Source organism: Prunus persica, chromosome G2 (assembly GCF_000346465.2).
Source record: "Prunus persica cultivar Lovell chromosome G2, Prunus_persica_NCBIv2, whole genome shotgun sequence".
Taxonomy (NCBI): Eukaryota; Viridiplantae; Streptophyta; class Magnoliopsida; order Rosales; family Rosaceae; genus Prunus; species Prunus persica.
The window spans coordinates 2,108,726-2,133,358 of record NC_034010.1 but is presented as its reverse complement, the minus strand read 5'-3'; the positions used below and the strand labels follow the sequence as shown (position 1 = coordinate 2,133,358).

Genomic DNA, 24,633 nt, shown 5'->3' with positions numbered 1-24,633 from the left:
GAAAAACATCTTTGTATATCATTGCAGTCTTAAGCATGGAATATGTAGAGTTCCATCTAGTCTTACAATCAAGTTCTAACATTTTAGAGGTTGGAACTCTCAATTGCCTGGCCGCTTCAAGAAATTTCTCCTCTCTTTTTTGGGTTCCTAGCCAAAATGCAACACTGTACCTAATTTTCTCAATACTTTTTTTAATCACCTCTAAGCCATCTCTCACTACCAAATTCAAAATATGAGCACAACACCGCATGTGGAATAAACGTCCATCTAACATAAGTGAACTCGAGCAAATCTTATCTAACACTATCGCAATCATGGAATCATTTGTAGAACAATTATCTACAGTTAAGGTAGACAACTTACGGTCAAGATTCCATTCGAACATGCATTCCAATAAAGCATCAGCAAGTACCTCCGCCGTGTGTGGACATGGAACATATATAAACCTATAGTAAAACCCAAATAAGTCACAATCTAATTATTTTTTAAAAAAAAATAGGATTAATAATTCAAATAAGAAAAGTATATTACTTTTACCTTATTAGTCGGCTTTGTAAATTCCATGCATCATCAATGAAATGTGATGTGATAGTCATGAATCCTCTCTTTTGATTATTCGATGTCCACATATCCGTTGTAATGGCAATTCTACTTCTGTTGGTGTCCAACAACTTCATTGTTTTCTCCCTCTCAACTTCAAAAACCTTAAATATGTCCTTCTTGATTGTGTTTCGAGAACACACCTTAAATAATGGTTGCAAAGCATTGGAATACATCTTGAATCCAATATGATCAACCATGGATAATGGATACTCATGAAGAATAATCATATTTGCAAGTGCCTTCCTGGCATGGTCGTGGTCAAAATTATAAGTGCCAAGTTTGACACTCCCATCACTCAACTTTGTAGGATTCAACATTGATTGATCTATGGTTCTTTGTCTTTTATAAAGACAAGACTTTACATGATCAAGTAAATGTCTAGTCCCATTCTTGCTACTTGCGCCTAAGATATTCTTACAATGAATGCACACAGCTTTTATTTGACCTCGAATTTCTTTCTTTTCAAAATGTTCCCAAGCAGGAGATCTACCTTTCCTTTTATTCATAGCAGCTTGAGTTGAAATTGTGGCTTCTGTGTCGTTATTTTCAGTTACTGCAGGATTGCTATCATTTTCATTTGGTGTAGGGTTGTTATCCTCCTCAATTTGGGTTTCAGGAACTTGAGTCTCTTCATTGTCGTCACTCATCTAGGAAAAAAAAAATAAAAATTATAAAGACTGATACATCAATTGGAAGGTAAAATATCAAACAACAAGAAAAGAATTAGTCATGACAAAAAATATATTCTCAAAAGGAAAAGAATAAAGAATGCATATAAAAAAAAAAGGTATAGCTTTTATTAGAACAAAGCATGCATATCAGACAAAGAATAGCTTTTATCAAATCAAAACATGCATAGGCCTTGCAGTCGAAACAACAATCACTTTGTTTCAACTATTGTCTATTGTCCTAAACCCCTTCACCGCTACAAGACAGCCGTCATTTGATTTGCCTTTGTACACACTACCGTAACCCCCTTGTCCTATTTTTTCTTTGAAGGAGTTGGTCGCTTTCTGGACCTCCAAATAGCTTATACCTTATAACTTGAAGTGGCTTATAGTTCATGAGAAAGGCCTCAACAGTTTGACGATCTTGGCTTTGATTCTTCCAGAAGAAGATATATCTCTAGGATATATAAACTCTAGTATTCCTGACTTATTCACAGAGAGTTTGGCCCGCAAAAAATCTAAAGAATATAAACTAAAACAATATAAAATTATCAAATCAAAACAGCTTTTGTGGTGTTAAAGCTGTAAAACAATATAAAATTATCAAATCAAAACAGCTTTTGTGGTGTTAATTGCTTATAGACAATATAGTAAACAATATAAAAATTGTCAAAGAGAGAGAACCTTATTGCTGACAGTAAACTTGATGTGCAGTACTTGCTCATAGAATTTGAGAAGATAGCAGCCGTGTAGGAGGAAGGAATAAGGAGCGACAGACAGATAGCGACTCTCTAGGTTAATTTTGTTTATTATATTATATTAATATATATATATATTAATTATAAATAAATATATTACTTATCGGGCCGGGTTCGGGGATGGGGATGACAATCCCATCCCCGGTCGGGGATTTTGCAAATTCGGGGATCCCCGTACCCGGCCCCGATTTCCCCCCGAAAACTCCCCCCGTTAGGGCCGGGGACCCGACGGGGACCCGACCCGACGGGTATTATTGCCATCCCTAGCTCTACCGTAGCACGATATTGTCCGCTTTGGGTCCCCATCTCTACCCTCACGATTTTGTTTCTGGGAACTCACGAGCAACTTCCCAGTGAATCACCCATCATGTGATTGCTCTAGCCCCAACTCGCTTAACTTCGGAGTTCTTATGACTCCGAAGTCAATGAGCTCCCAAAAGACATCATGCTAGATGGACGCGACTTGTACATATAAGGCACATCCCCCCTCTCTGTTGGTTGATGTGGGTTGAAGTGTGAATAAATATATTGTTAATATTTGTAATAAAGTAGTATCAAAGTAACAAACCGTATGATTTAATATAATTTTATATATTATAATGAATAAGGATAAGTCGTCTTCTTGAATCTTAAAATATTCCTTTCCTATTTTCCAAACAATCCACCCCCCCTTAGGGACCCGACGTCCTCGTTGGCACACTCGCACCACACGGTAGAGTGATTCTGATAACAAATTGTAGCATCCCAGGATCGGCTTCGCCATAGCACGATATTGTTTACTTTGGGCCCCCCTCTTTGCCCTCACGGTTTTGTTTCTAGGAACTGACGATCAACTTTCCAGTGGGTCACCCATTATGGGATTGCTCTAGCCCCAACTCGCTTAACTTCGGAGTTACCATGACTCCAAAGCCAGTGAGTTCCTAAAAGGCCTCGTGCTAGATAGAGGTGGGCATGAATGTCTTCTATGTGTTTAAATTTGTGTGAAAGATCTTGAACACTTATGTAGAAAATATAACAGTTGGTTTCAGAGCACATGGTTACTCAACACACACTGAGATCGTTTTTCAAGCATGCCTGTTGCGATTTCTTTATCCATTGATGCCATGACTATTTTGGTTATGTTTAAAATTTTGCTGACAGTTTAAACATGTTTCTAAATACTATGAATATCAAAGAATATGGAAAAAGCATGTTTCAATCAAAAATTTAAACCCGTTTTTAACCTGCTAGATGACCTTAAAACCCTAAAAATGGCCTTACTATGAATATTTTTAAATACAATGAATATTATTTACACCATTCCCTATTCAGAAATGTATTTTGGGTTAAAAACGAACATTGAAAACTCTAAAATACTGTTCACAGCAGAAACATTGTTCACTGCAATTTTAGGGTTTTATCTCATATTGTGTTTTGTTTGGTTATTTTGTGCTAGATAGGAACTTGCTTTCGTTCTGAGATCAACAAATTTTCCATAACAAAACTAGATCTTAAAAATCAACCCTAAAGAAATAACCAAAATTGAATCATACCTAAATTATTTGATAAGTTTCTTCAATAAATAGAATATCTATCATGTAATCTGTTTATGATGGCATAAGATAACACGTAATTTGTTGTAAGCTATAAGTAATCTCTTGCCACAAAGGTGTGATACTTAATTAAGGAAGCTTGTATTTATTATTTGTTAGTTTTGTGAATTAAAGTTAAGCTGAAAAACTATTTTCTCTTAACAAATTGAAAATCAGTTTCTTAGGAAGTACTTAAACTTTCTTTTTCAAATCCTTGCATCATCGAATCCTTACTCGATCAATTTCTTATAAATTAAAACACTTACTGGATCAAACTTCAAAAGATGGAAGTTTCATTTTTTGAAGTTATTCTCGGAATGAATGAGATCGATTATGATCTCACTGATGATTATAAGCTAGCAGTTCCGTTTATGTATCTTATAATATGACTCCAAAAGCTTAGGAAAAAGGAGACACATTCGGCGTTTAATAGGTGCCACTCATGTTAACTTATTACGAAGAGAATTCTAGTAAAGAATATAATGGAGCTAATTAAGAAACGAAACGAAGATGAATTGGAGCGAAAAAGGGTTGAAGAGCAGCGGCAGCGTTAACCTTATGGAGGACCCATAAAGAGGTACAATGCTACAAGGGACAGTCTTAGAATCGTCGTAAAGTTTTGGATGTTCATATGGAATAGAGAGCAAGTAGATGTGGAAGCCATTGGAGTAGTTAACCTAAAGTTGGATTCATAATTTATTTTAGAATAGGATGATGTAGTTTTAGTACCCTAAAAGAGGAGGAATTTAATTTTTGTTTCAAGATTATCGAGACTTGGTTTTGTTCTTAAAGTTCCAATGTTTTTGCTACTGGTTTTCTCTCAAATGGATTATACTGCCTCAATTATAATAAATATGGTGAGGTTTTAATGGCTGAATCGAGTGAGAAAAGGATTAGAAGTGAGGGAACATCCACTGGGTTATGACATAGACATTTAGGGCCCATTTCAAAAGAAAGAATGAAAATTCTTTTTAAAGAACAAGTCTTGTCGTCATTGACTTTCAGTGATGACGAGATTTGTATTGAATGTGTTAAAGGAAAACTCACGAAGACAAAAAAAAATGTGCAACTCCAGTAGTGATTTTTTAGAGATCATCCACGCAGATATTTGTGGACCATTCCCTCATCAAACAATTGATGAAAATCGATATTTCATTATTTTTATAGATGACCATTCTCCTTTTGGTTATCTATACCGCATAACAGAAAAATCTCAAGCTTTTGAGATGTCAAAAAAAAAAAAAAAAAAAAAATCAAAACTGAAGTTGAAAGACAACTTGAGAAAAAGATCAAAATTATGAGGTCAAACAAAAAGGGTGAATAGTATGGATTTTTTGATGAAGAAGGAAGACACGCTGGACCTTTTTTTATAGGGTATCTACAAGATAATGGCATAGTTGCTTAATACACAACACCAAGAACTCCGCAACAGAATGGTATGGCTGAGAGAAGAAATCAAACCTTGAAGGACATGGTTCGTAGCATGATTTCCAAAACTGATTTGCCTAAGCATCCTTGGGGAGAGGTGATCAAAACATCAAACGACATACTTAATAGAGTGCCCATCAAAGTTCATGCCTAAGACACCTTTTGAAATTTGGACTACAAGAAAGCCTAGCTTGTGACATCTTCATGTATGAGGTTGCAAGGCTGAAGCTGGAATCTATTACCCTCAAGAGAAGAAGCTTGATCCTAAAATGATTAGTTGCCATTTTATTGGTTATCCTGCAAGGTCAAAGGGTTTTAGATTTTACTGTCCAAATTATAATACCTAGATCATTGAGACTGGTTGTGCAAAGTTTATAGAGCATGATGAGAATGCCACTAGGAATGAAGATTTTAGTTTCAAAGAAAAATATGATGTAGCTGTGATCGAGAATGATGAACAAGATTTTACACCATTATTCCTTTAAGTGAAACTGTATTGGAACCCCCTCAGTTTGAAGAACGAGTTGATCAACAACAATAAGAACAAGCTGTCGAAAATCCTAAACCAGATAATCAACAAGAACTAGTGCAACCGAGGAGATCTGACAGACCAAGAAAACATACAACAAATTCAGATTATGTGTATTTACAGAAAGCAGATTTTGACATTGGAGATGAAGCTGATCCAACAAGTTTTAAAGAAGCTATGGAGAGTCAGAATGCATAAAAATGGAGGGAAGCAATGTTAAATGAACTCATAAGCATGAAGAATAATCTGTATGAGAATTAGTTGAACCTCACATTGGTAGCTTGAAATGAGTATTTAAAACAAGGAAGGATAAAGATGGAAAAAATCGAAAGATTTAAGGCTAGATTGATAGCAAAAGGATTTACCCAAAGGGAGAGAATTGACTACACTGAAACGTTTTCTCTAGTTTGCACCAATGATTCTTTCCACATAATTATGGCATTGGTGGCGCATTATGACTTGCTTTTACATCAAATGGATATAAAAATTGCCTTCTTGAATGGTGAACTTGAAGAAGCAAATTTTATTAGGCAACCTGAAGGGTTTGCAAAGGAGGAAAAAAAGCATATGGTTTGTAACTTGATAAGGCAATTTATGGACTAAAGAAAACAAGCAGAAATTGACATAAGTATGTGTTCTGGACAGAAAGTTCCGTTTAGCTAAAGGAGATTGAAAGAAGAAGCATTACCCCAAGAATAAAGAAAAATAAGTTGAGATAAGGAACAAGTCATACGCTTCTCTAGTTGGAAGCTTTATGTACGCACAAGTATGTACAGGGCCAGATCTAGCCTTGTGCATCAGCAAGATGGGGAGATTTTAGTCAAATACGGGAATGCTATATTGGATAGTTGGAAAGAAGATTCTAAGGTACCTATAGAGAACAAAGGTTTACATGTTGATTTACAGGCACATAGAGAATTTGGAGCTTGTTTGGTTATGCTGATGCGAATCTGGAAAAGGAGAGGATGATTATATCTCTATTTCATGTTTTCTTTTCAAGATGGCAGGAGCAATTGGTGCTTGGAAAAGTGCTTAATGATCTGGTGTTTCGAGTTCAACTATGTTTTCAGGATACATAGCTTGCTATGAAGCCACTTCTCATGCAATATAGCTAAGGAATTTTATCAAAGACAATAAATTGGTGGACTCAATTTCAAGACCAATGCAGATATACAATGACATCACTGCGGTTGTTTTTCACTGTATGAACAAGAAGATGTCGTCTGGACTTCAGCACATTGACAAAAAGTATTTAATAGTGAGGTAGAAGATAGTACACAAACTAGTCAGGTTTGATCATATCAGAACTCAAGATACGGTTGCAGATCCATTTACAAAGTTTTTGCTTTCATAAGCTTTTCTAAGACATGTTGAGATCATGAGATTATTTCCTAGATTTGATGGTGCAATCTAGTGGGAGTCTTGTTTCCCATTATGATAGTTTTCTAGTATGTCTAATTTTGCTCTTTTCTGGATTGGGGATTTGCATTTAAGGATGTTAATTTGGTTGACAATTTGGATTATTGAATAATTTCTACCATTTCGGCTATTTAGCTGTTTAAACTTATTATGCATTTTGTTTATGCATGTGAGTTTATGGTCTCTTTGAGATACTATTGTTTTTAATAACATTGCGGATTGACTCTTGCTAAGTCATAAGGGGTATATGTACTGAAAAACATAAAGATTCACATTACATATCAGTACATGTTAAGGTTCGAGTTTGTAGGTGCTCCATGTGGTTTGAGATTGCATTATGTGATTATAGATGTTTTTAATAAAGGAGAATAGTGCTTGTCTATAGTTCGCTTTGTCTAATCACTTTTTATTGTAGCTTGAAGTGAAGGACTTAACTGTTTTAAACTCATGGCCAATAAAGATGATTAAACTTTTGCAATACACTTGATCTAGTGGGAGAATGTTATATTCCTATTTAAATCGGTGCACTAGATACTAAGTTATATCAGGTTTGATAAGATTTTAAATTAGGTTATAACTTGAGGCCCAAAACCTTGTGAATTAAGGAAAATTTTGAAGCCAATTAAAGGGGTCATATTTATTTCCTTTTGCGTGAACCATTGCTTGATAGGCTTGGAGTGTTAGTAAAGTCAACCCTTGGTGATGATTAGAGACGACTTGACCTAGTCCTATGAAAGCTTAAGACTGCTATCGTCAGACACATTCTCTAAACCTAATATCATCATAAAGAGAGAGCTGAAACAGTTTTTGAGAGAGAGCATAATTCTTTAGCCGTTCGTATCTTTTGCTTGTGTTGCTGCTGCTGCAATTGAATGAGTTCTGAGATTGTGTACTCAAGAAAAATGGTGCTAGGTATATCTTCTACGTATTTCAATTTGTGTGAAAGATCATGAACACTTACATAGAAAATCTAACAAACGTTACATTATCTGCTATACATAATGTGTTCGAAAGCCTTACTCTTGTGTAGATTATGAAGGATGTACAGAGAAGCAGAATACAGGAAAATACAGACAGAAATAGCTCAACAGATCCAAACCAGTGGTTATCTTGCTCCTCTCAAACATCTTTACCAGAAGAATCATGACAATTACGTGTCCCACTTTCGTCTTGAGCTCATCGAGTGAGCTAATTTTCATCCATTTAGGCCTTTCCTACAGAATCATCCAGTTATCTTGGTAATGTTGTAAACAGAAATACTAGAAGCCAAAAGTGGAAAAGTAAAAGAGGGAGAAAGAAAACAAAAATGCCATCTACTCTAAGGCTTATTCATCACTAAGCAATTCAAGCTGATATTGAAGAAAATGAACAGAAAAACATGGCAGTAATAAGAATTTAAATATAGAAAGCTACAGAAAAGATTTAGCGAGTTCAACTTTTATTAAGTATAATATTCTTGTGTCTCATCTGATGACACAGTGCAGACTTAGTAGACTAGTGCCTGATATTTTTGTCCAGGGATTATAAGTTAGAAGCATAGCTACTGGGATGTTTATTGGAATATGCATATTCACTTGAATGTGTAAGCTAACATTACATTATCTACTATACATAATTTGTTCGAGAGCCTTACTCTTACTTGTGTAGATTATGAAGGATGTACAGCGATGCAGAAGACAGGAAAATACAGACAGAATAGCTCAACAGATCCAAACCAGTAGTTATCTGCACCATCTTGCTCCTCTCAAACATCTTTACCAGAAGAATCATGACAATTACGTGTCCCACTTTCGTCTTGAGCTCATCGAGTGAGCTAATTTTCATCCATTTTGGCCTCTCCTACAGAATCATCCAGTTATCTTGGTAACGTTGTAAACAGAAATACTAGAAGCCAAAAGTGGGAAAGTAAAAGAGGGAGAACGAAAACAAAAATGCTATCTATTCTAAGGCTTATCCATCACTTAGCAATTCAAGCTGATATTGGAGAAAAATAACAGAAAAGCATGCCAGTAATAAGAATTTAAATATAGAAAGCTATGGAAAAGATTTAGCGAGTTCAACTTTTATCAAGTACAATATTTTTGTGTCTCTTCTGATGACCCAGTGCAGAATTAGCAGACTAGTGATTGATATTTAGTTCAGGGGGAAGCACTCATAACTCATCGTAAGCATGCTCAATTAGACGTTTTCCATTTAAAGGTTGCTGGTGAACAGGAGCAGAATGCCTGAGAAATAAACAGATTGTATATATACTAGTTCTGATGCAATTAGATTATGTTAGCATCTATTAATATCTGTGAAGGTTTGAGAATATATACGTGAATGCCGCATATACATGCAAAGGAAGGAAATTAAGATTACCTTCAGAGCAAACATTCCAAACAAAGAAGAGCCCTTAAGAGCACGATCATTATTGGAAGGCACATCATGAGGGACATTACTGATAAATAATCCATATAATCCCATACCAAATATTAACATGACAGTCCCAGCAAGGTAAACATCTGCATCCCAGAGATAATCATAGATCAGTGTATCAACATAGAAGGCTGTAATGATTACTATAAACATAGAAATATCAACACCTCTTCCCAAAAGGCAAAGGTGGCCACACAATGAGTTTTACCATGTTAAGAAAGGACTAGTGTTTTTTCCTTAAACAGAACTTGTGATTTTTTCTTTGGCACAAAAAGTCATGATATTTGAAATGTATGTTAGCATTCGAAAATCATATTCGAGAAACAAACTGAACTTGAAAAAAATACTTGCAGAAAAATAAAGAAATTATACAAAGAGAATTCTGAAAATTCTACCAATAGCTTCAACTAGTCGTAGAACCATATGTCCAGTGTGATGCCCTTTGACACAACTAGTCCAGTAAACTTTATATGCATCCATAATATAAACGCAACCCTGAAAGTCGAATGTAGTATGAGTATGCGCAGAGCAGATATATTCATAAATTATGAGTATGTACAGATACAAAATGATTGAGAGAAATTACATTGAGAAAGCACAACAACGAACCAGCCAAGGAACCTCCAACAGCAAAGAGTGCCAAAAATCGGAAGTCAAATATTGTCTGTTCAATAATAGACATGTAAGAAACGATCAGAACAGATATTTTATATGGTAAAAAAATTTTAAACAGGTAAAGAAGAAAATGCACAATTGTCTTTCTTATTGATAGACTGACAGTTGATAAACAGAAAACAGAACATTGATTCTTTTTCAAGTCATTCATAAGAAGTGACTAAGAGGGATTGACTTCAAGATTCTGAATGAAACTAGAAGTTCAGTTGCATCATTAGTACTGTGGAAGCAAAATATCTCACCCTAGGTTAAATAATTAGGCCAATCAATTTGGGAATTATTTGACCTAATTGGGAGTTACCTAACCTAATTGGGAATTACCTAACTTAATTGGGAGTTACTTGAATTAGTTGGGAGGTTACCTAATTCAAATTGGATGTATTTGATCCTCGCTTTAGGGATTTGGTTAAATCCCTAATCCCTAAATACACCAACCTCACAAACTACACCAACCCCGCCAACCTCGCCGAGGCCCTCTATGAATACTTGTTGAGGTACGTCTGAATTCCCTCACAAACTTTAGCCACCATTTTCTTTCTCTCTCTCACACAAGGCTCCGGCCACCACACACGGCTCCGGCCACCCGGTTTTCCTTGAAACACTCAACCTAACTTAGGCATCAGAGGACCTTTGACCAACACCCCCGGGTGTGGTCCTTTTACTCCGATCCGTTCTGCAGGGAGAAAGAGAAGCGGAGAAGACGAAGAAATCTTAGGCGAATATTCTTGTGGGACGAAAATCGCTCCCACAAGTACCCTAATATATTGATTCTTCTTATTGCTCAGGAGCAATCTGTCAAACAATTAATCTGCAGACTTGATGCTTAAAATGTAAATAGGAAACTACTTCGCTTTATTTGACCAATAGGATTGTTTCTAAATATTATTCATTAAACCCAAATAATTCATTTGTCACATGAACCGTACCATATGAGCCACATAGAATATTAAAAAAATATTCTTACATAAAATGCCCATAATTTAGTATAAAGTACTAGTTAGTCAAATTTTATAAGAATATATTCCCACATTTTTCATCTATTATCAACCGATAATAACCAAAAAAAAAAAAAAAACTACTAATTCCTCCAAACTATTCAAAAGCCTACTCTGTCACACCCAAATCCCAAAAACTCCCAATATTCCCAAATGAACATCTGAACATATTTATACCAAATAAACAACCGTTATTAAGCAAGTATAGTGACTGATCAAGTTCAAATTCTAGTTACCCTTTCAATTGAAGACTCCGCAGAACGGGCAAACCGAACAAACGGGTTGCCGTTGGCCAGGGCGTAGTTGAAGCCAGGTGGTTCCGGGGGCCTAGAGGACGCACTGGTGTAAGGGTTTGGAGAAGTATCATTGGAGGAGGAGAGTATGGTTTGATTTGGGGTTGTTGATTTTGAATCTGGGGATGCTGGGGAGCTCAGAGAAGAAGCAATGATGGGATGAGAGAAGTGCTTCGAGCTGCTTGAAGGCCCGCAGTGGCGGATTGAGGTGGAAAGGCAGAGGGTGGAGGTGGAGATGGAAGTGAAGAGAGCCATGTTGGAGAGAGAGAGAGAGAGAGAGAGAGAGAGAAGGGAGGGGTTTGGAAGAGGGAGATATTTTAGTTGAACTGCTGAGAATTTTCTGTGCCATTGGATGGCGGGTAGTAACGGTAATATGGGGACGGAAGTGGCGATCACGCGTAGAAAAGGGGCGTGGAACTTTTGGGCTAACGCTGGATGGACGGCGGAAGGAGAAGTAATCCACACAAAACAAACAAACGGAGGCATGGTGATTGGCACGTGAACGTGCCAAATTTCACTTTTGATTACTGTAGTCGGCTCTATTTTGGTCTGTGCACGTTCAATTTTGAAATGACCCTCTAGTTTGGAAGAAAAACTCTCATGTAACGGGAATAACACTTTTTGTTATATTTGGCCAATAACACAATAATATGTAGGATAGTTTTTATTATTATGTGTCATTGTGTTATTAGCTAGAGATAGCAATGCTATCCCCGTTACAAGAAAGTTTTTTTCTAGTTGATTTATTTATTTATTTACATTATAAGCGATTGAAGGAGGAGAATTTTACCCACAAACATTTCTTGTTGTGTGGGAGTTTCGAATTTCTGCCCACAAGACTTGAGGCTAAAGGGTGGGAAAATCAATCATGGGGTTCAAGAAGATGGGTACGCTGACCAATTTCGGAAATTTTTTCTTTTCTTGATTCAAGCGATAATCGAATTTATAGGAAGAAAAATCAAACTTGGGTGTAGCTAATTGACTAGACCCCTAAGTCTTTTTAGGGTTTTTTTTCTTTTTCTTTTCGGTCTGATAAGTCTTTTTAGGTCCGTTAGTTGTCTAACATGGTATGACGGTTTGGTTTGTAAGAGGTCTTGGGTCTGGAACCTCCAATCCTCATTTCCCCTCTTCTTTGTTGGTTCAATTTGCAAGTGTAGGATTCACCACAAAAATTTGCGAAGTGTTAACAATCAGAAAGCCATGGAATGATGCTTATTTTCGTTTGGGGAGGATATCATACTTCATCACCAGTATGGCCAGGTACCTATTAATTTGCACAGTCAAAATTTCTAAACTCTTCTATGTGGACAAGAAAAATTAAAAGTTATATTTTCTGATCCAGCAAATGGAAAATGATTTACAAGAGAGGGTACCCTATTCTTTATAGCTCAATAATTCCACTGCTTAATTTCATGTATTTTTTTGCAGTTGCATAACTCGTGTTCTTAATGCTTTAATGCTTTAGATGTAATGCATTTTTTTTTTTTTTTTTTTTTTCTCCCTTAGATATTTGCTAGGTGGAAATAGAACACATAGTTGGGCTTACTCAGAAAAGTACAAAGTACTAAGATATTTGCCAGGTGGAAATAGAACACATGGTTGGGCTTACCCAGAAAAGTACAAAGTACTAAAACAAAACCAACCGATCACAATGATTTTCATAGCATAACATAAACAACTTTTTTAAAAAATTACAGGAATTGCAAACTGGCCCTACAAAACACCCCAAAATGAAAAATACTTTAATTCCAGTCCTGCATTATAATAGTACTTACAATCACAAGCAATTAGCAGTCATGACACTCACGTTGTGGCCGCTACATTGACTTGGTGTCGAGGCAACTCTCCTTAATTTGAAAGTCAGTAATTAGTAGGACCAATAATGATGATGTTTTATATAATCAGGATTAAGGAAAGCTTTTGCTATGTTTCAAATTTGTGAATTTTATAAGGACACATATTTGACTGTTGGGAACTGGTTTGGACGTTTCTTGCAATTAAATATTTATAAGTTGAATTCAAATTGTTCCAATCTTTTCCTCTGGTCTTTATCCATGAAACTTCACTTTGTTTTTTTAAACTCTTCTGAAGAATATGAAATTAGTTTCTTACTTAGCACGCAATTGAAGATTATAAGTTGAAATCTCATCATGGTTCATGGCTTACAGTGTTTGCTTGTTGAGAATTGAGTTTATGGAAACAGTTGCAATGGTTCAAATAGTGTTATTGCTAATTCTCTCCTTTACAATAACAGAGTTTGCTTTTAGTAGTGATGCTCGGGTTATAGGCTGTCTAGAAGCAGAGAGAGAAGCGCTTATTGACTTCAAGAATGGTCTCGAAGATCCTGAAAACCGGCTTTCATCCTGGAGAGGAAGCAACTGCTGCCAATGGTGGGGGATACACTGCAACAATACAACTTCAGCTGTTATAGCAGTTGATCTCCATAACCCGCATCCGCTAAATCCATTAGATGATTCTCCTGGCAGGTATGGATTCTGGAACCTTAGTGGTGAAATTAGACGATCACTGAAAATACTCCAGTCCTTGAAACATTTAGACTTGAGCTTCAATACATTCAATGGAATTTCAATTCCTGCATTCTTCGGTACCATGAAGAATTTGGAGTATCTAAACCTGTCACATGCTGGGTTTAGTGGTGGAATTCTTCCAAATTTAGGGAACCTCTCTAGCTTGCAGTATCTTGATGTGTCGTCTAATTTTGTATCTGTTGATAACCTTGAATGGATGACTGGTATGAGATCTATGGAATATCTCAATATGAATGGAGCTGACCTTTCAATGCTAGAACCAGAATGGATTGAGACCCTTAATAAACTCTCGTCCTTAACTGAATTGCATCTGTCGGGTTGTGGCTTGTCTGGTTTAATTCACTCTCCCAGAGTTATCAATTTTACTTCTCTTGCTGTAATAGAACTTGATTTTAACGGCTTCAACTCAGAGATACCCAGTTGGCTTGTCAATATCAGTAGTCTTGAAAGTGTCAGTATAAGCTATTCTGGCTTGTATGGAAGGATTCCACTTGGTTTCAGTGAATTACCAAGTTTGAAGGTTTTGGATCTTTCCGGGAATGAAAATCTAACAGCAAGTTGCTCTCAGCTTTTCAGAGGAGGATGGAAAAAGACAGAAGTTATTTATCTAGCTTCCAATAACTTACATGGTAAACTTCCGGCTTCCTTTGGCAACATGACAGCTCTCACTCATTTTAATCTTTTTGTCAACAATGTCGAGGGTGAGATCCCGAGCTCCATCGGTAAACTTTGCAACCTAAGAGATTTTCGCATATCTGGTAATAACCTAACAGGATTACCTGAAGTCCTAGTAACAGGGAACTGCAGTTCTAGGACTCCGCTGCCTAGTCTACAGTACTTTGATTTGTCAGTCAATCAATTGGTCGGTAAATTGCCCGAATGGTTGGTTCAACTTGAGAATCTTGTTGAACTAACTCTGTCCTATAACTCACTCTCTGGTCCCATCCCTTCTTCATTAGTTTCATTACCAAGCATTTCCACTCTGGATCTTGGACATAATAAACTAAATGGGACTCTCCCAGATAGTTTGGGAAAACTTTCTCAACTGTCTTTGTTTGATGTTTCTTTTAATCATTTGACAGGTATTATAACCGAAACACATTTTTCGCAGCTCAGTAACCTGACATTCTTACATCTGTCTTCCAACTCTTTAACATTAAATGTCAGTTCAAATTGGATCCCTCCATTTCAAGTCTGGAATCTTGATCTAGGCTCATGCCATTTGGGTCCATCATTTCCTGCTTGGTTAAGATCACAAAAGGAGGTCAAGTTTCTAGATTTCTCCAATGCTACGATTTCAGGTTCCATTCCTAACTGGTTCTGGGAAATCTCATCTAACCTTTCACTGTTAAACATTTCATTCAATCAGTTAGGAGGTCAGCTCCCAAATCTGTTAAATTTTAATCCACATGCGGATATTGACTTGAGCTCCAACTTCTTCGAAGGTCCAATTCCTCTTCCAATTGTTGGTGTTGAGTTACTAGATTTATCCAACAATGGATTTTCAGGTCATATCCCCAAGACCATTGGGGAAACCACGCCAAACTTGATCTTCCTCTCTCTTTCAGGAAACCAACTAATCGGTGAAATCCCAGCATCTATAGGCAGAGTTCTGCTTCTAGGAGCCATTGATCTTTCAAATAACATGCTAACTGGAAATATTCCACCTAGCATAGGGAACTGTTCTAATCTAAAGGCTCTAGACCTTAGCAAGAACAATCTATCTGGAAACATTCCCAGCTCCTTAGCTCAGCTGAGAATGCTTCAAACACTGCATCTAAGTGACAACAAACTCTCTGGTGGTCTTTCACAATCTTTGCAGAATTTGTCGAGTTTGGAGACACTGGATATTGGAAACAACATGCTCACAGGAAGAATTCCACCATGGATTGGGAAAGGTTTTGAACATCTGAGAATATTGAGGTTGAGGTCAAATGCATTTTTTGGAGAACTTCCGATGGCGCTATCAAATATAAGTTCTTTGCATGTCCTGGACCTTGCAGAAAATCAATTCAATGGAAGCATTCCAGCTAGCTTTGGAGATTTCAAAGCTATGGCTCGAACGCAAAACATGAACCGCTATCTATTCTATGGGATGTACAGGGGCAGGTACTATGATGAAAGCTTGATTGTGAACTTAAAAGGCTCGCCTCAAAAATACACCAAGACTCTCTCCCTTGTGATCAGCATAGACCTCTCTGGAAATAATTTGAGTGGAGATCTTCCTGAAGAAATAACTAAACTGTCTGGTTTGGTTGTTCTGAACTTATCCGGAAACCAAATAAGCGGTGGCATTCTGCAAGACATTTCAAAGTTGACGCAGTTGCAATCGCTTGATCTTTCTAGTAATAGGTTCTCAGGTCTTATTCCTCAAAGTTTGTCTTCACTTTCATTCCTGGGGTATCTAAATCTGTCAAACAATGACTTCTCTGGTATGATCCCATATACAGCTCATTTGACAACTTTTGATGCAGCCTCTTTTACTGGAAATCCAGGCCTTTGTGGTCCTCCGCTTGTTGTAAGCTGTCCGGGTGCTGATCCCGGCAAAGGAGGAAGAGCTGGGGAAGATAATGACAGTGGCAACAGCTTCATTGATAAGTGGTTTTATTTGAGTGTTGGATTGGGATTTGCAGCAGGTCTTCTGGTTCCTTTTTTCATTTTAGCAATCAGAAAACCTTGGAGTGATGCCTATTTTGGTTTCGTTGACAAAGTTTTAGAGAGAATATCATGTTTGAGAAACAGAAGAGCGGTACATCACAAGACCAGGCGTCCTCACCTGGAGCTAACCTGTCTTTCTTTTCTTTGAGTTTGGTGCTTCTGATTTTATACTCTTTATCTTATGTACTATTTGAAGACTTTGATTTTAAGTTTTCTCATCTGGAATTAACTTATGTAGCAAATGAAAAATGGTGAACAAGAGTGGGTTGTCTCCGAGTGCAATTCCTTGCTGCATTTCATCCATAAGGACTAGAAAAATGAAGTATTTTATGTGTTGTAGGAAGTCGAATTGAGTCAGTGGTAGTCCCACTGGAGCAGCTCAAGTCCTCTGATTTTACTGATCAACAAGAATACGATGCCTGCAAAATGAAATAAAGGAGCTTTTCTGGTAATGAACTTTACTTTTGGACACACACATGCACAATGAACTTTACTGTCTTTGATGGCATTTTGTGTTATTTGTTTTATAGGAAGGTGATGTTGTTGCCGTCGCTGAGAAGGTGAAGAAGAACAACCATGTAGTAAGAAAGTTGGAGAAGCGTCAACAAATTTGCACCCTTGACCAACATATTGAAGAGAAATTTGGTCAAGGGTGCAAATCTGCTGAGCAATTTTGACAGCCCTCTAACAGTTTCAAGACATAGTTATCGCTGAGTCAAACTAAAACTTACACATTTCTGATTGTTCTGGTTGGTGATGAAATAAGGGGATATGTAGACCCTGTCTAGCTTCATTCCCTCAACAACCTCTGACTTATTGTCCAATGTTTTCCCATTCTGCAGAAATTAACATAGTGTGAAGCTTACATGTTTTGGGTATCATTTGGGAATAAAAAACTAAAATAAAATTATTTGCCCTCCAATATATTTCTGTAAAATTTCATAAGACCCGTACATACCTCACTTTAAAACAACAATAAAAAGAAGCTGTTATCATCCAGATTTCAGCCTTTGCAATATGGTAACTACACTAATATACCCATGACAAATCTGCTAACTAGAAACAGACATAGGCAAATAAAGTCACATACTCATAAGCACAGCCACTGTCCAGGTCATGATGAGATACAAGCCAATAGACGACCACCACCAAATTGCTATTCAATATGGGGTCAAGGGTGCAAATCTAAGACTCTTTTACAACTTTAATAGTGCATGGTTGTTCTTCTTCACCTTCTCAGCGACGGCAACAACAACATCACCTTCCTATCAAACAAATAACACAAAATGCCATCAAAGACAGTAAAGTTCATTGTGCATGTGTGTGTCCAAAAGTAAAGTTCATTACCAGAAAAGCTCCTTTATTTCATTGAGTGCTGCTAAACGAATCCTAAAATTAACTGAGTACACCCTACTGGAAAAGTATATATTGAATTACTGATTTACCGTAATATAAAATGACCAAAAAGGATATATGGAATTATGAAACAAATATAATTTTAATAAGTACACCCTACTAACCGTATTCAACCATAATCAAGAGATTGCTTGTCCTATTGTGTTTTTAACGAAAGATGTGGTGATTGCAAGAAATTGGAATTGCAAAAAAAGTGTCAACAGTTTTAGTAGAAGCATAAATCCATATGAAAAGTCAAAGATTTATAAACACTATTAAAAAAATCAAGCTGAAAATCAACTATAAAATAATGCTAAAAGTATTAGGGTGTATCAGGAGTATTTTTGGTAGTTTTATAGGGTGTACTTAGTTAATTTTACATTTTAATTAACATATTAGGATGTACTTAGATCATAGGGTGTACTCAGTTAATTTTAGGGTTCTTTTAGCAACACTCATTTCATTTTGCAGGCATCATATTCTTGTTGATCAGTAAAATCAGGGGACTTGAGTTGCTCCAGTGGGACTACCACTGACTCAATTCGCCTTCCTACCTGTAATGAGTACATCAAACACAAGGCTTGATTAATTACAATTCCAATGCAGACGATCATTCACAAAAGTTTGAAATGACCCATTATGAAATTAAACATTCGTGAAACATTTTGCATTGTCAGTTTTATCAGATTGAACTACACTTAGTGAAGAAACAATTTTTGTTTTAAAGTAAGAAAAACCAAAATCCAAAACTGGCCAAACTAGTAGCAAAATTAAGCTCCATATCCATCCCATCATCACAATTATCACAATTATCACAATGATAAAAATCAAGCATTACCCACCAAACAAAATCGAACCCATCAAACCAAATCAGCACTTATCAAGAGCCTATTATCCTACTATTGTATTCAAATGAGCTTTTTTTTTTTAATCTAAAAGAACATTTTGCTCTGCAAAGTTGTGTATTTAAGGAACCTATTGCTCTGCATTTGAAGTTTTTTATGCCACTTTTCAGCATAGGTCATGCACTTCAATAGGAGCTTTTCTGAAAAATAGTAAAAAGTTCACAATTTTAACTTTTAGCCATATTCACTCAATGCACACACAGCCCAATTGTATAGTGTCATCTGCTCTGTACTCCTTTTCATCAATTCATGATTTTGTGCAAGGAAATAAAAAGAAGTAAGAACCCCTTGAACATCATCCATGGCCGCATTTGAAGTTTTTTATGCCATTTGAAATACCCATTTATTTACTTTAACACTAACCAAAATCATAGATATGAAACCAATATCAAAACCATATCAGATGACCCAAAACAAAAACCCATCACCCAATCCTTAGCTAGCAATAATGAAATACCCATTTATTTACTTTAACACTAACCAAAATCATAGATATGAAACTAATCTCAAAACCATATCAGATGACCCAAAATAAAAACCCATCATCCAATCCTTACCTAAAATCACAATCACAATAAAGAAAAACAAATTAGGATAATCTGAAGCCCAGATCATATATCTCATCAATTCCAAATCCTAGACTCTAGAGAAACCCCTAAACCAATTTCATACAAACCCATAAACCATAAACCAATTTCAGAGCGACCTCTAAACCCTAAACCAATTTCATACAAATCCATACACCATAAACCAAATTCACAAAAACCCCAAATTTCTAAGAAAAAGAAGATGAACAGTACCTCGTGGATGTGAACCGTGGAGTTAAGCTTCTATGGCTGAGGGAGGAAGACGACTGTGTCGGAGAGAGAGAGAGAGTTACACGACAGAGAGAGTTGCGCAAGAGAGCTGAGTGACAGAGAGAGACGGGCTGAGGAGAGAGAGAGCCAAGAGAGTTGAGAGAGAACTCAATTTTTGAAAAATTGATATGGGTGCAATTAGTTTACAATAAATATGTATTTATAAGTGGTAGTTTTAAAATTTTGGAGGACGGGTGATATTTTGACAAAAAATTATAAAACTAGTGGTATTTTGAGCTATTTCCCTTAAAAAAAAAAAAAAAACCAAGATGACGTAAAATTATCAGAAAACGATCATATAGATTTCCACAGAGAGAGAGAGAGAGAGAGAGAGAGAGAGAGAATGAGTGGAGCAGAGAAGGTGGTGAGTGTAACCGGAGCGTCCGGTTACATAGCTTCGTGGGTGGTGAAGCTGTTGCTGCAACGGGGGTATACCGTCAAAGCCTCGGTTCGTGACCCAAGTTAGTCATCAGTCTCACTTCACTCCTTTGTTTGATAAATAGTTAAATACCCATTTCTTCTTTTTCTTTTTATTTCAATTGATTGCAATCGCATCCCTTTTCTGATTAATTTGATGATCGCTGAGCCATTTGTGTTTATAGGAAGCTTATGGTACTTTATTTGGCAAAATTCTAGTTTATTGAACAATGTATCAGGCTTGATATGTTGGGTTAGTATATTTTACTAATAATGCTTGAATATTTTCATCAAAGTTGGTAACTTTTTTAGAAAATTTGTGTTGGTTTCTGAAATTAATTAGTTTGATCACCATGATTTTGTGTGATTAGGACCTTGATAACTTGATTAGTTTAGCCACCTCAAGTAAATATTGGTAGTATCAAACTAATCCCCAAGAGTTGATATATAGATGTTTAGTTGATTGGGAGTGTTTTGATTGATATCACACGATCTTTTGTTAAGGTAGGGTTTTTATGGTTTATGGGGTTATTCTCTTGTATATGCCACAGATGATAAGAAGAAAACAGAACACTTACTTGCACTGGATGGAGCTAAGGAAAGGCTTCAGTTGTTCAAAGCAGACCTACTGGAAGAGGGATCTTTCAATTCCGTAGTTGAGGGTAGTGAAGGTGTTTTTCATACAGCATCCCCATTTTATCATGATGTCAGTGATCCGCAGGTACATCCTGTATCACTTTAACTGCTCTGTTGCTTATACATTAATTATGATATGTCTGCATTTGATTTCAAGAAGTGACCGATTTCTGTTGCATTCTTGCTGGATTTACTGAAAGTTTATGATATTTTGATGTTCTATGCTGTGATTTTGTTGAGGTAGTCCGTCTTTCATAGATTTATTAGTATACAGTTATTGTTTTAAAGTTAAATTCTTTATGCTAAAAAATGTTCACCGGATGCTAACTATAAGTTCTCAGTTGCAAAAGGAGCTAAGTGCAATGGTCTGCTATTGGATACTTTGCATTCAATTACATCTTATGTGCACATTCTAAAATCAAGACCCTATAGGCTGCCTCTTTAAAAGTTTTCTTTTGTCAGGCAGAACTAATTGACCCTGCTCTGAAGGGAACGCTTAATGTCCTTAGATCGTGTGCTAAGGTGCCATCTATCAAAAGGGTGGTTATAACATCCTCTATGGCAGCAGTTGCGTTTAATGGAAAACCTCTTGCTCCTGATGTGATAATCGATGAATCTTGGTTTTCAGATCTAGCTGTTTGTGAAAAGTTAAAGGTTTGCACACTTCTCATGCTAATTTTTTATGATGGAATATCTCTTCTATAGGTTCTTCGTGAACCTCCATGTGAAGATGTAACTGGTTTATGTATTTGAAATATCAGATGGAATTATTCCCCCGATTTTTTGGCACCTGAGATCCAGTCTTGTTCCGAATTTTGCCCCCTTACCTTTAGGATCATGCTTTGCCTAAGATATCTCAGTTTGTTTTTTACCTTCTTAGTGAGCCTACATATGAACACTTTTTAGGATTCTTTAGCCAGTATTGCCGTATTAAGTGGTGGATGTAAATTGAAAGACATAATTACATGTCGTGGCGCGGTTGATGCTCATATAGATTTATGTTTTTTTCGGTCTGGTTGTTAGCATACCTCTTGTAAATGACTAATTTTTATTGTGTAAGAGTTAAATCTTATAGCTTTCATGCTTTAAATACATGTTCATTGTGTTTATTAAGACTTTTTCTTCATCAGCTTTGGTATATGATTTCAAAGACCTTAGCTGAGGATGCTGCTTGGAAGTTCACAAAAGAGAACAGAATTGATATGGTTGCGATAAATCCCGGATTGGTGATTGGTCCTCTCTTGCAGCCAACTCTGAATACAAGTGTGGAGCCTGTTCTAAAGCTCATAAATGGTACTCCGAAGCCTCTGGATTATATGATTTTATTATACAATCATTCCTCATAGAAATATATGAAGTATCATGATTTTAGAGATTTACTCTTTCTATATAAAAGATATAATCATACAAAATGTAAGGCTGAAATAAGCCACGTGTAGTGATCTTAGAATAGCTAGATGTGTGGCTGAGATTCAAGCTGTTGTGTGTGAATCCAGCTAAGGCTAACGGTTATGTAGTACACGCCTTGTGTGCTCATTCAGATAGAAGAAATATACATTCTCTCTCCGCATTTTTCAGAGTGAGAGAAGCAGAGCATTTCATCATTCTGCATTTTCCTCATTCTTCTATTCTTCTCATTTGTCTTGAGCATTTCATAACCCAGTAAGAATGCAAAAACACTAACTAAGTTATAGCATACGCATGTTTACTCATCTAAACTAAGAATCCTTGAATGCTAAAGTTAATTTAAATTTCGTGTATAGAATATTTTTTTTAAGAACACTCAGAATTCTATTAATGAAAAAGGAAATTTAAATCTGTGGATAAGCAGTCCACAGCAAAAAAGATGAAACTAAAAGGGTTCCTTCTGAAAAATCCTTGTACAAAAACTACGAACACGAAAAAATTGCTTCAAAATCCAAGACACAAGGTAATGCTTCAATAATTCTTTTCATTATCTCTGTGATAACATACAATCTGCTAAGAAATTCTTATTGCTGATGTTTAACTGATGCAGGTGCTGAAACATTTCCAAATATAACTTACAGATGGGTTGATGTTAGAGATGTTGCCAATGCTCATATTCTAGCCTTTGAGAATGCTTCAGCTAGTGGGAGATATTGTTTAGTTGGAAGAATAGCACACTGTTCAGAGGTCGTGAAGCTTTTGCGTGGTCTCTTCCCTGCTCTCAAGATTCCAGAAAAGTAAGTTGCAAATATAATCAAATTATAGCATGTTACTCCTGTCCAAGATATCTGCATCAACCCTAGAGATAGAGGAGGAATTCTTTGGTCAAGTTTACCATATTGTTCTAGCCTAAGAAATCCATGGCCATTCATATTGTTCTGTTTAACATTGATATGATAAACAGACTCAGTAATATGAATTTTTCTTCATAAGTGCTAAATTGCGAAACATAATATTTGGACTTTAAGGTTTGAAAGTCCAAACTTCAAAAATTAATGTCTATGTGTTCATGGCAGATGTGCAGATGACAAACCTTTCACACCAATTTACCAAGTTTCCAAGGAAAGAGCCCAAGCCTTGGGTGTTAAGTTTACGCCTCTGGAGGTAACATTGAAAGATACTGTGGAAAGTTTGAAGGAGAAGAACTTCTTTTAATCATGGAACTCATTCGAATTACCGTCGAGACATTAGAGCTCAGTTTCACTTATGGAAAGTATGTTAGGCCAATTCTCAACAAAAGTCCTTGTCTAAGAGCCCTTTACATTTTCGACCAAAAAAAAAGAAGAAAGAAAAGCCGTTTACATGAAGTTTTATTAGTCACCTAAATGCAGTAATGTGGAACTTGTTTCAACTGCCTTTTACTTATTGCGAGTTTTAAACTTTGAAGTGACTCCATTAGATGTTCTGCTCAACCCACGCCTTTTCCTCTCGAGGGACTTTTAGTGCGGATTGATGATCTAATTGCTGAGCTCCAAGAAAGGCAAAACTGAAAGTGACTTATTCCAGAAGAAATTTTGACGGTTTATTATTAGGTGGATGTTATCTTCTAGAGAAATTTTTTAAAAAACCAAACCATCAGATAAGCTTAAATACAACTTGGACACATTTTTACTATCAAACAGACAAATAATCACCTCAGGGGAACGTTTAATTCAAATTGGGAATATTCGACCAGGGTGTACATTTCCCAATTCGAACCAAACCATGACCCGGCCACAATTGGGTATATGGCTCCAGGTGATGTACTGTTACTAGTTTAATTTTCAATTTTATATATGTTGTCCTTCATTATGAACAAGGTGCCCTTATGATTTTCCTTCATATATAACTAAATTCACATATATAATATTTCGGAGTTTGGAATGGAGGGAATCATTTCAACCAGAGATGTCATGTGTATAGTTTCGGTATTGTACTAATGGAGACATTCACAAGAAGGAAGCCAACTGATGATATATTTGTTGGGGAGATGAACTCAAAGCAACTGATCAGTTCTTTGGCCAAGTCAGACAAGTGTCCTCCTACCAAATAAGGACTCTGGCATGTTTTTCTTATTCAGAGGAATTTGTGATTCAAGACTGGGACATGGATTTGACTTGGATAAACCAAGGAAATAACAAAATCAACATCTTACAATGGAACATGGAAGGCGCTGTAGCAGTTGTTTATTATTTTAAACCCCGCAGTGGACATTTTTTTAGATCATTTGAAAGCTATTTAAACTTTGAACTTGGCTTCCCTTCCTAAGCCAATTAGTTTCCTCTACAATTGCACACATCTTCTCCAGCAACAGTCAATAAGCAATCCAATATTCCAATGGGGAGACAACCTGGTTTCCTCTTGTCAATAATAACGTTGCTACTGCTGTATATAGCTACAGGCCCAGTAGCAG

The 24,633-nt window shown here is 36.4% G+C and overlaps 3 protein-coding genes across 3 annotated transcripts; 2 read left to right on the top strand and 1 right to left on the bottom strand.

Moving 5' to 3' along the window:
* Positions 8,065-11,717, bottom strand: LOC18787370. Its single transcript, XM_007218730.2, has 6 exons — positions 11,301-11,717; positions 9,981-10,058; positions 9,790-9,889; positions 9,338-9,480; positions 8,616-8,815; positions 8,065-8,190 (listed from the first exon to the last, which is right to left on the bottom strand). Exons 1-6 carry the CDS (start codon positions 11,610-11,612, stop codon positions 8,172-8,174), a joined length of 852 nt encoding a protein of 283 aa, XP_007218792.2. The 5' UTR covers positions 11,613-11,717; the 3' UTR covers positions 8,065-8,171.
* LOC18785250 (receptor-like protein 12) lies at positions 13,495-17,429 on the top strand. Its single transcript, XM_020556484.1, has 2 exons — positions 13,495-17,012; positions 17,095-17,429. The coding sequence occupies exon 1, from the start codon at positions 13,515-13,517 to the stop codon at positions 16,710-16,712; it is 3,198 nt and encodes a 1,065-aa protein (XP_020412073.1). The 5' UTR covers positions 13,495-13,514; the 3' UTR covers positions 16,713-17,012; positions 17,095-17,429.
* Positions 19,976-23,636, top strand: LOC18786085 (cinnamoyl-CoA reductase 1). The gene is made up of 6 exons (XM_007218621.2): positions 19,976-20,182; positions 20,690-20,859; positions 21,237-21,428; positions 21,905-22,067; positions 22,792-22,978; positions 23,258-23,636. The coding sequence occupies exons 1-6, from the start codon at positions 20,065-20,067 to the stop codon at positions 23,394-23,396; spliced, it is 969 nt and encodes a 322-aa protein (XP_007218683.1). The 5' UTR covers positions 19,976-20,064; the 3' UTR covers positions 23,397-23,636.

Bases quoted from the DNA above. Each gene is read 5' to 3' on its own strand.
- LOC18787370 (XM_007218730.2), bottom strand. From the start codon at position 11,612: ATGGCTCTCTTCACTTCCATCTCCACCTCCACCCTCTGCCTTTCCACC. The intron at 9,890-9,980 runs GTAATTTCTCTC...TTCGACTTTCAG, and splicing joins CGTTGTTGTGCTTTCTCAAT to GGTTGCGTTTATATTATGGA. The intron at 9,481-9,789 runs GTAGAATTTTCA...TCTGGGATGCAG, and splicing joins ACGACTAGTTGAAGCTATTG to ATGTTTACCTTGCTGGGACT.
- LOC18785250 (XM_020556484.1), top strand. From the start codon at position 13,515: ATGGCTTACAGTGTTTGCTTGTTGAGAATTGAGTTTATGGAAACAGTT.
- LOC18786085 (XM_007218621.2), top strand. From the start codon at position 20,065: ATGAGTGGAGCAGAGAAGGTGGTGAGTGTAACCGGAGCGTCCGGTTAC. The intron at 20,183-20,689 runs GTTAGTCATCAG...TATATGCCACAG, and splicing joins AGCCTCGGTTCGTGACCCAA to ATGATAAGAAGAAAACAGAA. The intron at 20,860-21,236 runs GTACATCCTGTA...TTCTTTTGTCAG, and splicing joins ATGATGTCAGTGATCCGCAG to GCAGAACTAATTGACCCTGC.